At 45.0% G+C, this 16,368-nt stretch overlaps 1 protein-coding gene across 1 annotated transcript in view; it reads left to right on the forward strand.

Annotated features, from left to right (window-relative positions):
• fam222aa (family with sequence similarity 222 member Aa) overlaps window positions 1-13,047 on the forward strand; it is a 48,713-nt gene extending 35,666 nt beyond the window's left edge. Inside the window, exon 3 of the mRNA XM_084360454.1 lies at window positions 9,492-13,047. Within this exon, the coding sequence (XP_084216580.1) occupies window positions 9,492-10,966 (1,475 nt within the window). The 3' untranslated portion in view covers window positions 10,967-13,047. The remainder of the gene's footprint in view (window positions 1-9,491) is intronic.
• The last annotated feature ends 3,321 nt before the right edge of the window (window positions 13,048-16,368 follow it).

Here is a 16,368-nt window from a genome sequence, read left to right on the forward strand (position 1 = left end):
CGAGCACAGCCTTCCACAAGGTTCAACGGGGTATATTGTGAAGTGGCAGGGCTGGATGTAAAATGGAAAACCCTGGAGAAGGAGGAGAGGGCAGCAGAGAGGCAGGGATGTAACTGGAGGAGAGCTGGGGGTGGGGTTGACTTTGATGCCATAGGAATGAGTTCACAGGCTCATGAGCACAGGCCTAATCGCACATGACAATATCGGCTGGTGTGCCAGTCGCAACGCATAACCACCCCGCTGCTTGTGCTGACTCGGGGTATTTGCTGATAAAGCTCTGCTTTCTAGACCATGCTGTATGCACAATGAGGGTGGCCCAGGCAGGCCCGAGGGCTGGCTCATCGCAGGCAGCCCACAAACCGGGGGGCTAGGTCCCCCCCATCTATACAGAACTGTGCACTTCGCTAAGCCCTTTGGCCAGACTTGATTATTAAACAGAGAGCGGTTTTGTGATGAATATAGTTATTTTTTCCATTTATAATCTATTATGTTGCCCATCCAGGCCCCATAAATTATTGCAAATGGAAAAGAGCCTGGTGGTGAAACGCCTGAAATGAGGTCGTGGCTGCGTTCACAGTGTGAAATATTCAGGGTTGATATTTTTCTATTGAAATGCCGTCTCGTTTCTTTTTTTTCTTTTTTTTTTTTTCTTTTTGGCTGTCATGGGAACAAACATGGCGCTCGTTCTTTTTTTGTTTGGCCGTTTTGTTTATGGAGCGCAGTCTGTAGGGTGAGTTAAACATGTTGCCCCAGTTTCTGTGTTTGTTTGGTGCACGGGTGTCCCACAAAAGGCCTGACATGGCTGCTGCTGGCCTGCATTCCTTTGTGGCTCAAAGAGGGCACAGACTATCCTGCTGCTGGTGTTGTTTTTCCTGGACAGTCAGCTGGATCATCAGTAATTAACACGTGCAGATATCTCCTCCATCGTGTGTTACATTCTCTTTCATGCGCGCTCTGATTTCTTGCGATAGAATAAAAGGCAAAGACGATCAGATGTCCGCCTGAATATCTTTACCTTTAGTGCTGATAGCAGTGTTTTTAATTCCAGGGAGAGGCAGTAGGTCTGCTGTCGTGATGCCTGTGGTGTTAATGGGGCAGGAATGCAGGACAAGTGCTTTCCCACGCTGTTAGTTTTCTTCTGTCGGGCGCGTTTGAGACGAGGCTCTGGGCCGGCTAGGCTCTGCTAATGCAGCCAGAGTGCAGACAAATGGAAAGTGACACTTGTGTGTGTAGAATGGTATTTGTGGTGACGCTTTGACTACAGATAATAAAGTGTTCGCCCTGAGGTGATTTCGCCCGGCAAGCACCCCAGATGAAACTCACTTACTCAGAGAGAGAGACGGAGGAGACAGAGGAGGGGAGGGGAGGTGAAGAGACAGAGAGAGAGAGAGAGAGGGGGAGAAGAGATGAAGAGGAGGGATGAAGAGACTGAGAGGGGTACGATGAGATAGCGAGGGAGGATGAAGAGAGAGATGAAGCAAAAAAAGACGAGGCAAAGACAGTGAGGAGAGGAGGTAGAACAGAGAAAGCGCCGAAAAGAGCAAGAGACGAGATGTAGAGGGAAACTCAACCGTTTGTAATTTCTCGGTGTTCTGATGTCGCAGAGATTTTGTCCTTTTGACTCCAGCTAATTATAACTGTGTCATGTTTTATCACAAACTTCTTGGTATTAAAAAATTAGAAAAGATTTATGCGTCTTAGTTAGATTTCTTGGATTTATAATTCATCTTTATCAATGTTTGGGCTGCTAAATAAAAAGGATGTCAGGTTCAACCGAAGGCTAAACAATCAACTGTTGTTAGCGGGATCTGCGAGTGTGTGTTTCTGTGTGTGTGTGTATGTCTGTGTGTGTGTGTGTGTGTGTGTGTCTGTCTGGCAGGCGGGCCATGTGTACAGAGGAGTCCTTCAGGATCAATCAATTCTCAGTAATTTCCCCCACAGCCCATAAAAAGCCAGGTCTGTCTGGAAGGAGCATGAGGTTGCCACATCAAACCAGCTAATTAATTTTCATGGCTGATCCAGTAACATCTGGCTTTAGAGATAAATTCTAACGAGGAAATGTAAACATGACAGTGACCTGGTGCTAAAATATTTCAATTTTCTTGTGAGAAAACCTTGATAATGGAAACCTAATTGGCTCTTTCTGATCTGACACGTCGTCCACCGTGGGGTTATGCACACACATATGTGTGACAGTTGTAATATTAATAGACAAACATGTTGCGCTGAAAGTGAAAGCGGATCTCAGTCTTCCTCTTATCTCCGTCTACGTGTACTCTATCAAACGCGCACGTGCACCGCCTCACTGCAGGCTACCTAAATGACCTCATGCTGCAGTCTGTGAGAGGAGGAAGCCCAAATTAGGCTCTCAATTTGGTATTTCTTCCATCTGCTTGTGCAGGAAATAGATAGATTAAATCTTAGATGAGATTGGGTTTAATGAAATGAAAGATTAGATTTGGGAGTTTTGTCCAAGTTTTTTTAAATCTCTTTTAATGATTAAATCCATTTTTGACATGGTGCCACGTCTGCGTGCCTGTGAAGGATCAGTGTGCAGATTGCTTTAACATTCTCATTATCCTCTTTGCTATTTGCGAAACATGTTGGCAGGTTAAAAGCCCAATATGTGATTGCAGTATGGCAGCCCCCGTCTGAAAAATGTTGTCCAACTACTGATTTTATTTCCACGGTGATTCATTTCGATTTGATTATTTTTTCTCGTTATAAAGTGTCTGACTTTTAAGTAACGCTGCGTGACTTAAGTACAAGGTTTGTTTACTTCTTACTTATTGTTTGATTTAAAAAAGTTTTTAAACAAAAATTACAATCAATAGGTTAGCCTCCTCAAAAATTACACGTGAAGGATTTAGAGAAGACGGAGTTCGGTGAAGAAGACATTTTCTTTCCCCGCCGTCTTTCGATATGCATTTGTTTGATGATTATGATGACACAGGCAGCCGCGAATTCAGACGGCTCTATCCTCTGAGAAATCATTGCAGTTTGATTTTTATCTTTGCAATTATAGATAGCAAAGGCCTGACAAATAATTGCCTTGATTTTTTTTTTTCTCTCTCTGTGTTGTTGCACAGAAAATCAACCTTGAGATGAACAGAGGGAGATGAGTGTTCCTAAAAATGGCTTTTCTGATATCAAGCAAGCAGCAGGGTTCCCTTTTCCCCTAACGTGCACTTGAATTGATTAGTACTCTGGCTGAGGGCATATTCAACATGTCTGCCCCCCTGCAAGGCTGCTGTATCCTGTTGATCACTGGCTCATACATGTGCCTCCTCTGCTCCCTCTCTCCTCAGGAAGCTCCTGTGGGGCACTGAGGCTTTGATTGACTGGCGGCCGAGTCCACAGGACGCCCCTATTATTATCATCTCTACCTCTGCAGCGGGGCGGGGGGCTATGTCCAGGGGGTCTGGCCGACAGCCCCTGCTTTGTGTGCCCAATAGTCAATTAGAGGCAGCGCACTGCCGGAGACGAGTGGGATGTGGGGTTAATTGCAGAGGACCAAACAGCTGGCTCTATCAGGGCCCATTGTGTTTGCAGCAGTTGTCACGGCAATTGAGGCCTGGCTGTAATCGCTGACTAATCAGCCCTGTGCCAGATGACACCTCCATTAGCACAAGGCAGGTATTGTTCAGGACGCGAAGCTGCCTCTGGCTCCCCCCTTCGCCTGCCCAACCTTTTTGCAGCAGCCTAACGGAGGTGGGGAGAGGATGTCATAGACCCTGATCCTATCTGTGACGAGCTTAACAATAGCTGCAGGTCAAGGGTTCCTCCGTGTGAACAATGCAGCTGAATGTGCCCTTTCTGGGCTGCAACACGTCCGACGGGTCAAACTTTTGTCCAAGCTGAGGAATTCTGATATGAAGGACAGTTTTTAGCCATGAATTATTAATTTGAATAACTTCATTACAATGAGGGGCAAAGTTTTCATTAGTGCAGGAATGTTGCACAAGATTGTGGAAAAAATGGCAGCTTCCTGCTGGCTCGCTGGCAGACCTGGGACGTGACGGAGAACAAATACTTTGTTACGGTGCTTGTAACTGTAACTAGTTTTATTGCATTTGAGGGGAATAATCGATTATTTTTGATGATGATTCTTCCTTTAAGTTTAACAGTCTTTGAATTATGTTGTGACATGAGGTCCAGTTGCACAGAAATGGCAGGTAGAAAAGTCCTTCTGAGGGATACTTTTATACTTTGAGTACATTTCCAAACCTGTACTTTCTCACTTTCACTTGAAGTTGAATCACTACTTCTACCTTCTTCTAAAGAATGTGTGTACTCATTGCTCAAAAACACTTACAGAATAATTGAAGCACCCTCAATTTGAATCCTTTGTTGCATGCACTTCCCCCTAAAAAACAAAAGAGTCTGGGAACAAAGGTCCAGCACACATACTGTAGCTGCATGCAGGTTGAAAGGACACATGATCGGCGCAGCAAGCTAATGTCCTCTCTTGGCTAACTGTCCCTCTCAGGGGAAATGGCTCCCAGCGATGGAGGTTGATGCTGGACTGAATCTGACCCCCTGTTTTCTTTCATCTTTCTGGTTAATCTGCTCCTGTTGTTTGCCCTAACCTCATCACAGACAGCTGTGTTTGTTTGGCCGAAGTTAATGTGTACTATGCGCTCGTTGTTCTGCAGAAACTTAATTGCAGTTCGGCCTAACGGTCCTCTGCCTTCATTTAAACAAGCACTTTCTTTCCCCCCGCTGCTCAGCAGTGAACGTGGTCAGAGGGGATCAAAGCGTGCGGTAAGTGGGGATACAGGCTCGCAGGAGTGAGTGAGAAAATGCCAAGGGCTTTTTGATGTGTCGGAGCGTTTTCTCCACTAATAAGACGAAACTTCTCCAACCTGCTCATAATTTTAGAACGCTTGGAACGCTAATAAATGGGAGCAAGGGCATTCGAGGCAGTTCTCTCCGATTTTTTTTCCCTCTGCTTATTCATTTAAACCTCTAATTAAAATGCAAAGCATTCTCATGGTCCTCTGGATTTGCTACTGCACTCCTCGCACAGCCTCTGACTCCCTATCTCCTCTCCTTTTTTCTCCACTTCCCCTGCTACCCTCCACCCCCTCCTCCTTCCACCTCACCTAACTCCCTGCTCTCATACTCTCTCCGACTGCCTTTGCTTCTTGTGATCAACACAATTTGACCTCTCACTTGGAAGAAGTGCACAGAATTTAATGGATTTTTTACAGTCTAATCTAAGCAGTTCCCTCTTTATTGCTGTTTTGTACCCAGTGGACCTCATCTTTACCAGACATCCCTCCCCACCACCACCACCACCCGCACCACCACCACCTCCTCCACCCTCGCACCAAGAAAATTAGTTCATCAGAATTCAAAATGTACTGCTGGCTAATTAAAGGAGTGTTAATTGAGTGTTCAGAATTGGGTACCCCCTTCAACAAACGCACACAGATACACACTCACACACACAGAGACACACACATGCCTGCATACACAGAAGCACACATGCAATCACAGTGACAGCACGGGGTACACCAAGGACGTTGCGCTTGGGGAGTTTCATGCCAATCAAAAATGGAGAGAAAGGAGAGTGCCCATCCTCCAAGTGAAATGGGATTTCTAGATCATATCATGGCCTAGTGCAGCTCAGTCCGGCTCTGCGCTGCCATGTTATCCTATCCAAGCCTTGCTATCTCTGTCTGACCACTGGAGAGTGTAACACCGCACAGATAGCCTCTCTCACTGCGTGCATCGTGCTAATGAGGGGTGGCATTTAGAGATGTGCTGCTCTGACACATGGGCATTGTGTGCCAGGCACTGGGTGATTAAGGACGAAGGTCAGCCCATTAATTGCCTCCCTGCCATCTCCCCTCCCTGGCGCGTGATCTCTCAGAACTAATGCATGTGTTTGCCTGAGCTTTTATCTCATCTCCAACGCAGTTCAATCATATGCCTGGTTTGTTTACATTCCTTTCATGTGAAAGTTTTTTTTTTTTTTCTTACTTATTGTAAAAGCAGCACCAGCCCAGGTTCCCCTGTTCATTTACTATAAGCTGTTTCATGTGCATGTGAGTGCACATAGCCTCCTGCTCTCGGGAAGGGAAAAAGCATATTCTTCCATCCCCAGGGGAAATAATTAATCCTTACAAGGCTGTCGCATGTCGAAATGAAGCGAGTGTGAAGCATTTAGCCCAGGAGGCATTGCAGGCTGTCGCCCGCACAGGCACCTGTTGTTGTCCCTGCCCTACATTTCATGAGAGAGCGCTGAGCAGAGGATAACAACATGCTCCACTGATGGCAAATGAGACACACAACTGCACATGCAGGTTTGTGTGTGTGTGTGTGTGTGTGTGTGTGTATGTGTGAGTGAGTGTATGTTTTTGGCTTCTTCTTTTTTTACGTTGTTTTCATGCATTGTGTTTGCATGCACGACCACGCTGGAGAGTGTGCACAGGTGCAGGAAACCCCCTACCTTATGAGGAGGTGAGGGCTCACACAAAGGAGACAGAGTTGGCTGCTTCAGAGCTGTTTATCAGCCGGCACCATCTGTATGCTGCTGCTCATACTGTAGCTATGATCTACTGCAGCCTAAACCAATAAGTCACAGAGCGCCAGCCTAAAAAGAGACTCTCTCCTTTAACCTCCATGTCCTCACTTATAGACTTACTGCTCTGGAGGAGAGAGATGTTGAGACCATCAAACACACAGTGTGTATATCGGTGTGTGTGTGTACGAGGGTTAAATTACACCTCGGTCTGTGGCCATGCTAACTGTAATCAACTTTGCTATAAAATTTATACCATGGAACTTTTTAAAGAGGAAGCTGGAATCAGAAGCATCCAGATGCTCATTTGCCTCCTCCTCCTCTTCTTCCTTTATGCCTGTGGGTTCTAATAACCGGAAGCCTTTGTGGAGCTGAGATGGGTTTTGTAGGCCTGAAAGGCCTCTAATCCCTGTGGCCTGTGAAGTGTGAAACCCTTTGATGCCAGGTTGGTGTGCCAAAGGCTCTGCCTATTGACAAACAAGGGCCAAGCTGGGAAAAGACGGAGGGAGAGGGCTTTCTCGTCTCTTAGAAGAAATGCAGGCTCAGGCATGGAAAATATGGACTCAGTCAGAGAGAAGGAATAGAATTAGCCACCCTTTAATGAATTTCCTGGCTGTTTTTATAGTTTTTTTTCCTCATGTGGCAGTAATTAGGTGGATTGATGGGCATATTGCAGCTGGGGGCTTGTAGGGGCAGCAGGGTACAGGCCCTTGATATGCCTGAAAGCCAAGTATCTTTCCTCATTTAGACCATGTGATGATCAAAGACAGGGTTTTTTTTTTTTTGCCCTCATGTAAAGAAGATCAGAAAAAAAATGCTGCCATTCCATTTGCATGTGGATCAGCAATGTGCTTTGAAATGAGCATGTTTTTCTCTTCTGAGCAAATGAAATAAGTCTTCTGTCAGTTTTCCTCTGCAAGTCAAAACATCAAAGCAAATGGCACTGCTGTCACCAGGGAAGCAGAGCTCTGCCTCAGTAAGGTTGGTTAGATCTAAGATAGGCTGGCCTGGCACACTCAGCCCGGCCCATTAGGATGGCACCAGGTTCCCTCTCTCTCTGATTAAAAGGAAGTCATTAAAGCCAGGATTTTTATTTTTTTTTTTAAACAAATTTAAATTTTAAGAGTAGAGTTTCTGATTCAGAGAGCATGTTGTCGGCAGCAAAATGTGACTCGGGATATTCTGCTGTTAAATTCCCAATTTATTTCTTTTATGATATGGATCTTGTAGATTTTAATCATTTTCACAGTTGGAGACCCATAGGGCTGCTGAAATGAACTCCCCATGCTATCTGTAATGGGAGCAAAGAAATGAGAATTGTGACTACTTGGCTGTGGAGTCTCTTTTAAAATGATTTTGCAATCGCAAAGGAAATGGAGTGAGTCCTAGTCACAGCCTGCGCCATGCAGACTCCTTAGGTCGCCAGGACATTTGCTGACGGCACAGTTAGGGCAGTTAATTTTTGTGCGTTTTGTTAGCTTTTGCATAAAAATGTCATTTTTGAAGGGGTTGCAGTCATTTGTGGCAGCTGATATATTGCTTGTAAATTGAGTTCTTTTCCCAACCCCCCCACCCTTTTTGTTACACTGAGCTAAGTAGCCATGAAATTGCCTGAATAATGTCGTTTAAATCCAATCTCACCGCGGCCCCTCACCTCCATGCCCAGCCCCCAAACAATGACACATGGTGGGGTTTTTAGAAATTGCCATTTTCCTGTTTGCCACCTCGATTCACAATGGCCAAGCCTTGGCTCATTGAGCGGAGGGCCATTGCTAGTCTCACTCGCCACGTTCACCGCTGAATTGAATTTTGGAATTGGATTGGTTTCATGTGGCGGACATGTATGGCAGGCATTTACATCGATATTAATAGGAACGTCTTTGTACCTGCCTTTTGTCTGTTCTGCCGTGTTTTATCCTGTAGATGTTAAATAAAAATATGTAATAAGAGACAACACTGCATGAATTCAGAAGGCGTCTTTTCTCTCCTCTGTGTTCATCATTGAAACATTTCTTAGCCTAACAAGGACAAACCATTGGCGTGTCTTATGTTTGAATTATTTGATCACAACAATAATGCCTTTCTGTCTTTTTAAATGCTTTCAGCATGTGTTCACCAGTTTTTCAGTTTTATCCTTGGCCAAGTTTGCAGAAAGCAAAGCAGCTCTCCAGCATTCTTGACTCGGCTCTTAAGTTAACCTTAACCAGGCTAGTTATTCCCTGTGGATGTTTAATTGTTTTGTTTTTTTGTGAGGGCCTCTTCATGTACGCCTGGATAGAATAAATGTGGAATTTCTGTGGCCAAGAGTGAGACCTAGTAAGTGATACCACTTATAAATCTCAAATGTGCCAGTGCAATTAAACAAGCCTTTTATCCCCTCCCCTCCATCCCTCCTTGCCTCGTATCCAAGGCTAACCCAATTCAATGCTAAAGAGAGTCCGAATTAATTTCACAATGGACTGATTTAACAGCGCCTAAGGTACCAGGCTTTGACAGAATGAGTTTTTAAAAAGATCCATTTGTCTAGGGATGAACTTCCACAGGAGGGTGTGAAAATGAGATGGAAAGAAAGCCTCAAATGGAGGAGGGAGGGATGGAGCATAAATGAATGTCAGCCCTGATTTACAATTTGTAGACTCTGTTTGGGTTCTTCTGCTGCTCGCACCTGGTTTTATTCACCAGCTCCTACAGAATACTGACATTTCTCAGTCTGCTTTGGATGTAGTCACTGTGATGCTGCCAGGTTTCACTGTTGCCACAGAGTAGTGGTTATTGCAATTGATTGATTGTTCTGACTTTGTGGCTGCCATTGCTGTCGGCTCCTTCGATATTTCTGGTAATTACACTCCTGGTCCGCTGTTCTGTTCTTCAACACATGCAGCCATCTGTGTTTTTTTGTTTTTTTTCCCTCATCTCAATGATTCATTTCACTCATACTTTTCCCTCTCTGTCTGTCTTGCAGGTGAGCTGGTGGTGCCCACGCATTCCCCACGTTACCCCACGGCGGCAGAACTTGATGCCTTTGCTCAGAAGACGGCCAACAATCCTCTGTCCATCAAGATCTTCCCCACCAACATCAGGGTTCCCCAGCACAAGCACCTTAACCGGACTGTGAATGGATATGACACCACAGGGCAACGCTACAGTCCCTACCCCAATCTCCACACAGGGGGCTACCATGGCCTGCTTGCCATCGTCAAGGCCTCCTCCTCATCGTCGTCGTCATCAACATCCACCTTCATTCCATCCAAAGGTGTTCTCAAGAACTCTGAAGGCAGACGGACTAAGCTCTCTCCAGCCCACATAGCTGTTGCCCCATACCCACCCCCTAGTAGTAGCACTTTAGCCAGTGGCCACAGCCAAATGGTATACCACACTGGGCCCTCAAAGCCTCCTGAAGGCCCCGGACTATCGGTTCCCCCAAATGTCACTGTAGCTGGCTCAGTGATTCCTGTAACAGGGGGCCGAGGCCTGGCCCTGCCCGCACAGTCCAACCTCCCCTCCATCCAGAGCATCATCTACCAGATCAACCAGCATTGCCAGGCCCAGGCTCTGCAGCAGGTGTGCCAAGGAGCTGCCACGGCACCCTCAAATTCCAGTCCCTCCAAACAGGGCACGACTGTCATGGGGCTCTCTTCTAGCTCCTCAGGTGGAGGCTACGTGGTTGGAATGGGTCCCCAGGCTAACATGGTGTACACAGGACCCGGGCTGCCGGCTCAGAATGCGGAGGCCATGAAGAACGGCTTGTACGCAGATGGTATGGACTACATCCTTTGGCAGAAGCAGCAACAACAACATCAACACCATCAACAACAGCAACAGCAGCAACAGCTCCGCATGTACAGTGGAGGTAGCGGAGGAGGGGGCGCCGTCAGCAAGTCCCCCGAAACATGTGTTCCAGGGGGCGGGATTATGGCGGCCCCAGTGTCCTCCTCTTCCTCCAGACCTTACCACCTGACAGTGAGCGCCAACGGAGGAAACGGGCTGGACAAAGTCAGCTCGTCCCCGTTGAACTGTGTGGGTATGCATGGGAATTTCTCAGTGGGTCAATACTTTGCCCCGCCGTGGAACAGTGTGCTGGTGACACCTGACAGTGACTGCTACAACCCCCAGGAGCTTTTGGGCTCCTCCGCAGGAGGGCCGGCCACGGGGCACAGAGAGATGGGCTACCCCCATCACCATCACCTCTACCACCACCACCATCATCATCACCCTGCTATAGACAGCGGGGGAGGTTTGTGCTGCAGCCTGCCCAGCAAGAGCATGTGCAACACGTCCGTGCTGAGCAGCAGCTTGCAGTCTCTGGAGTACCTGATCAACGACATCCACCCGCCCTGCATCAAGGAGCAGATGCTTGGCAAAGGCTACGAGACTGTGTCTGTGCCACGTCTGTTAGACCACCAGCATGCACACATCCGCCTCCCTGTTTACAGATAGAGGAGGAAGAAGAGGAGAATCAAGAGTTGTTAAATTTGTGACGAAAATCAAAGTTAAAGAAACACAAATGTTTTTTTTCTGGGTACAAAATTGTTGAGAGTGGCACTGCTTTAACTAGTGTGGGAGCTTAGAGAGGAGCAGTTGTTGTGCTGTGTGACCCCTAGGTTTGGTGGCTTCGAGGCAGGCTGTGGGAATCCCAAATATGAAAGGTGGTAGTGATTGCCAGTGGGAGCGAAAAAGGGATTTCAAGATTCTCCAGATGTTACATTGTGTGGTTTGCCAATAGGAATTTTTGGATTGATTTATTTGTTTTTCTTCTGTTTTTTTTTTTTTTCGTTGTTGTTTTACTTGCCTGAACATTTTTGATGAGAATCATAGGTTTTGACATCAAGTGCATACGCCACTCGTATCCCCCCCCCCCCCTTCCTTCCAAATACTAAGGATGAAGCTACTGTGTAGGTTGTCACTGAAATGGTCTTAAAAAAAGGGCCGAAGTTTTAGGGCTGCTCTCAAAATCCAAAACTCTGTAAACACACACATAGACAAACACATACAAGAAGTACTGGTACGTAAAGGAGACTAAAATAATAGGCAGTACTCGGGTGGATATGTACGAGGATCATGAGGTTGAATTAAAAGGATAGTACAATATTAGTTATTATTGCTGTTATAATTGATACATAAATTGCACTGCTTGAATCTTGTTAACTTTGAAGTTTGGAATTGGGTAGTTTGGATATGATATATTTAAGAAACTTGAAAAACTTGAACCTATTTTTTGTTGTTTTATATATTTGTAGGTATATTATATGCATCGGCTGCTATGGGGAAAAGTGTCTCGAATGCTTTTTTTTTTTTTTTTTTTTTTTTTTTTTTTCACTTTTTGTTTTCATGATTTTAAATAATTCCTCCTCAAGCTGATGTGCAGTCTCTTATGTCCTGGTGTAAAGGCATAGTCGCTGCTTTGGTTCTGTAAGAACCCGGTCGGAGAGCTCTTTTTTCCTAACCAACACTGGAATCTACAATAAATCTTGAAATACTTATTTAAAAAGAAAATGTCGCAAAAAAAAAACAAAAAAAATTACAAGAAAAAGAAATGTTACAATGAAGAATGTGATTGGGAGGTTATCTACGTAACCTTACGTGTATGTTTATGCGTGTATGTGGCTGAGTGCATGCGCGTGTGTGCTTTTTATTTAGTTTGTGTTCTTCAAAATCCTCAGACTTTTTTTTTTTTTTTTTTTTTTAAATTGTGTCATTACAAGATTTTCTAACACCAAGACTGAAAAAAAAACAGCTGATTCACCAGTCCCATGAACATCATATCTGAGTAAATGTACAGGGGATCATTTTTTTTGCAATTGGAGGCTCTAGATATTCTCTGGAGCGCGAGTAGAGATCAAGTTTTTCTCACATGATTCCTGTACTTAACGTGCTACATCCCCGGACTTCTGTCAAATGTTATCATAAGGACAAAAAAGAGGTGGGAACAAATGGAAGTCCTATTTTTGGGGGTGCTGTTCATCCCTAATACTGCAAACAAAACAAAATGAAAACAATCATGCCCTGTCCTCTGGCATCAGATGAAATGAGACGAGGCTCACTGCTTTCCCCTTGTCCATTTCAGCCCCCTGGTTGGGACACATTTAGCCCGGGCCAGTCTTAACTTGATGATTCAGAGCAGTGAAATATTTATCATGACTGTGAGATTCCCTTGAATGTACTGCACTTAAATTACTGCAATGTTTTATTGCCTTGTGGGACTTAAGTGAAAGAGAAAAATTGGATCAGTGCAGCAGTCCTCTGGTCTTAAATTAGCATTTCTTTTGTCCGTCAAATTTCAATGGTAAATTGAATTTAGTAACGGGAGAGAGAGAGAAACGGAGCTTTGTTGTGGGGAAATACTGGCATCAGTCTAGATTTATGAAGTGCAATTATTATGACTGTATTAACATTTTTTTCTCTGAGCTTACACCAAAAAAATGTAAACTACAGTTGTCAATACATTCCCAATGTACCACATCCCTAATCCCTATCCTTTTTTTTTGTTTTGAGGTGTAAAATAAATTTCTTTAAGAATATATTCAGAAGCCACATCTTGGCTTTGAAGTCTGTCATTATTCTTTAACGTATGTCCTCTAGAAGTCAGTGGGAAATTGGGCCCCTCTTTTTCTGCAGCTCTGTGAGATCCACAGTGGGGCGTGATGTGTGATCCTGTAGCAGAAAAAAGAAACCTCTGCCATTGAGAAAGGTGGTATATTTAATTGATGATCTTTTTTTAAACGTTCACACTTTGGCCATCCAGAGATAAAGGATAGTCAGCAGGATTTACCCGTGAACGCCGAGGATGAGACGAAAAGCAGGAAATAATGTTTCTTTGATCATTTTGCACTCCATAAATAGACCCTGTTTTTTCCCTTAAGATAACCCTCGCTTAATCTCGAGTATGAGCCTTAAATTGCGAGCTAATGGTGTTTGTAGACACGCTACTGTGTTTGAAGGCTGACAAAGATTTCAGTCGAAAAGAATACCGAGCCCCTTGGCTTAAATTTGCACAGTAAGCCTCCTTAACATTCCAGTGAAAATTTTTCATGTTGTTTCAACAGCTTAATACCCCAGCCACAGTGTGATTCCAGCATATTTTCTGTCTTGTAGAAATATTTTGACAGATTTACAGATACATCCCGTCCCTAAATCCCCTCCGTTTGGCTTTTGCATCCAAGCATTAAACCCTGTCACATGATGTTGAAGTGAAGAGGAGACACTTGAGGCAGCAGAGTTTCTGGTGTCTGGCCTTTCCCACCAGTGGAGGTCTGAGGCACCCGGCCTCTCTGCTAATGGGAATATTGGGTGACGCCTGGCTGCTGGACACTGCCAGTGGAGAGTATTCATTCGCTCAAAGGGTTGAAATCAAACCCTTTTCAAATAGCGAGGGATTTCCTATTAGGGTACTGAGAGGAATGTGGCCATTTTGAGCCAAGTTCAACTGGATTAAACAGGGAAACAGTGACACAAAATAAAGCTTTTTTTGTTATTTAGCACAGATGTTAAGGTCAAATCCATTCCAATTGAACTGTATTGAATATGAGGTGGTATTTAGTTACTTTTACCATCTTTGCTGTGTAGCTACATTTCTACTGTACAGGCTCCAAACTGTCTGTCCCTCCTGCTCCTTTACACACATTAATGAGCTCCTATTGATGGGATGCATCTTAGCCGTGCAACTCTGGTCCATTCCACTATTCCCGATTTGGACAATGGACGCTTAGGCCATATTAGGATAATAGAATTAAATTTCAAATAGATTTGTGCCTGAGCTGATCCATGCGCGGCTCACTCAGCTGCAGAGGCAGAGTGGCATATGGCATGTCATTATCTAAGCCCACCCTCCCCCTGTCCGGGGCCAACAGGGTTCAGCAGTGCTTAAACAAACTGAAGGTTAGGACTGGCTGGCTGGCGTTGAAGGGGAGGACAGCAGGGTTTTGCGAGGGTGGGGAGGGGGGGGGGGGAGGAGGGGGTCGCTAAATCACAGCGTCCACAGCGTCTCAGAGGGCCTCAGCGCCGCACCATGGCGCCTGGGCTCAGAGGCCTGCTTTAAAAGCTGGGCTGTGTTTGATCGAGGGGATTTGTTTTCTGTTGGATTATACATGGTTGCTCCCTGCCTGGCTGAGGGGCCCCGTGCAATGTGACAGATCTCAGCAAAAGACAGAAAGAGGGAGAGAGAGAGATACAGGGAGGGATTTGGGGTCAGAGAAGCCTCGAAGCATCAGTAATCAGGATAATTGCCATGTTCCTGGTGCTGGTTTCAGCCTCCCCTCTTTGGCTCTGCAGCCTCATATTCAGATTCAAGCTCTGAGGAAATCACATTCCTTACTCAAAGACTTATTGTGCCTCATTTTACTCAATTCTACTAAGTGAAAGCTTCATTTGTAGTTAGGCTTTCAACGAATGGAGAAATATTTCTAGCTATGTTGCCGAGGAAATGACAAATTATACCATCCAAACACCGTCTAAATGAGGACGTGTAGATCTATAACATATCTCTACGGCTACAGACTATCGACTGTTAACACGTTTTCAAGGGCAATGAGACATTCACGAGGTTGGCCCGAGGGCAGCGTCGAGGGGGAATTGACTTATGCTGGCTGTAAAAATCCCTAAGTAAATCCCAATAAGTCCATGAAGACCTTTACCCAGTGCAAAGGTCTAGTCGCATATTATGCACCTTAAATACTGCTGAGAAGGAAGGGGAGCGGACGGCCCCGCTCTAAGCAGGGTCAGCTATTTCACTCTCACAACAGAGGGGACGGGAGGGATTGAGAAAATAAAGGCAGCTGCTCGCTCTGTAGAGTCTTGGCGCTGCTTCTCTAACATACAGATGACAGAGGGAGGTGGTTTGAGGGTGGGGGGGGGCTGACGTCCCTTCCTTCACCGCTTTGGTCAACCTCAGTCGTGTCCCCTGGCTGCCCTTGGGCCCCTGGGGCTCGCATCTCAGAGTCCTTCCCAGCATCCCTCCTTAACGTCTGCAGAAGATAAAGTCATGAGGCCAGTCCTCTCCATTTGGCTCCTACCTAGCAAGAAGATACTTTAATCAATAATACAGATGGTCCTGAGGAGGCTTGTATAGTAAACCCCACCAGCCTTATAACTGTATTGCACAATGTCATTAAAGATTTGTTGTGTTGGAGCACGTCGCCACCGCTTTAGTTGCTCCTGAATCCAACTGGATGGGTCACGTGTGAGCCACCACACGATTTAAATATTGTTTAAGCTTTTATTAAATGCAACACAAGATAGAAATAAAAAAAAATCAGCACAGATCATAAAATAAGTCAGGATCTTTTTTTCCCAAAGGCACAGCCGCAGAGCCCTTTTTTCTAAAAGGCAATGCAGCCGGTAGTAATTCCAGGAGCTTACAGCTTTTTATTTCGACTATGTATGTTCAGCTGAAAAAGCTTATGGCCTCCAAATATTCATCTAGTTTACGTGGTGGGTATATGTGTGTATCCAATCTAAACACAAAAGTCTGGGGATTTTGCTTTTTTTCTTCCTGTTTCCTTTTTTTTATTGTTTGTGTGGCTCTCAGAATGTTCCTGTGGACAAACAGGGCTGTTTTTTTTCCCCCCCGAATGATCTCAAATGCACCAACGCTGCCAAAGTCTGAGGGTGCCGCAACCTTGAGAAAATCATATATATGGAAATGGGAAATCTATAAAGCATCTCTCTTATTGTTCTCCCTGCAGTGTTGTATTTATGTTTAAGAATTGATTTTGTCTCCTCAGGATGAAAAAATGTAAAGAATACCTTGCTTTTCTTTTTTGAAAATGATAATATATGAGTCTTAGATTTCGAAATAAGAAGTCTGAATATAAAAAAAAAAGCTGTAAAATCCTTTAGTCGTG

The sequence above is a fragment of the Pagrus pagrus genome (assembly GCF_965226575.1).
Source record: "Pagrus pagrus genome assembly, chromosome: 8".
Classification (NCBI taxonomy): domain Eukaryota; kingdom Metazoa; phylum Chordata; class Actinopteri; order Spariformes; family Sparidae; genus Pagrus; species Pagrus pagrus.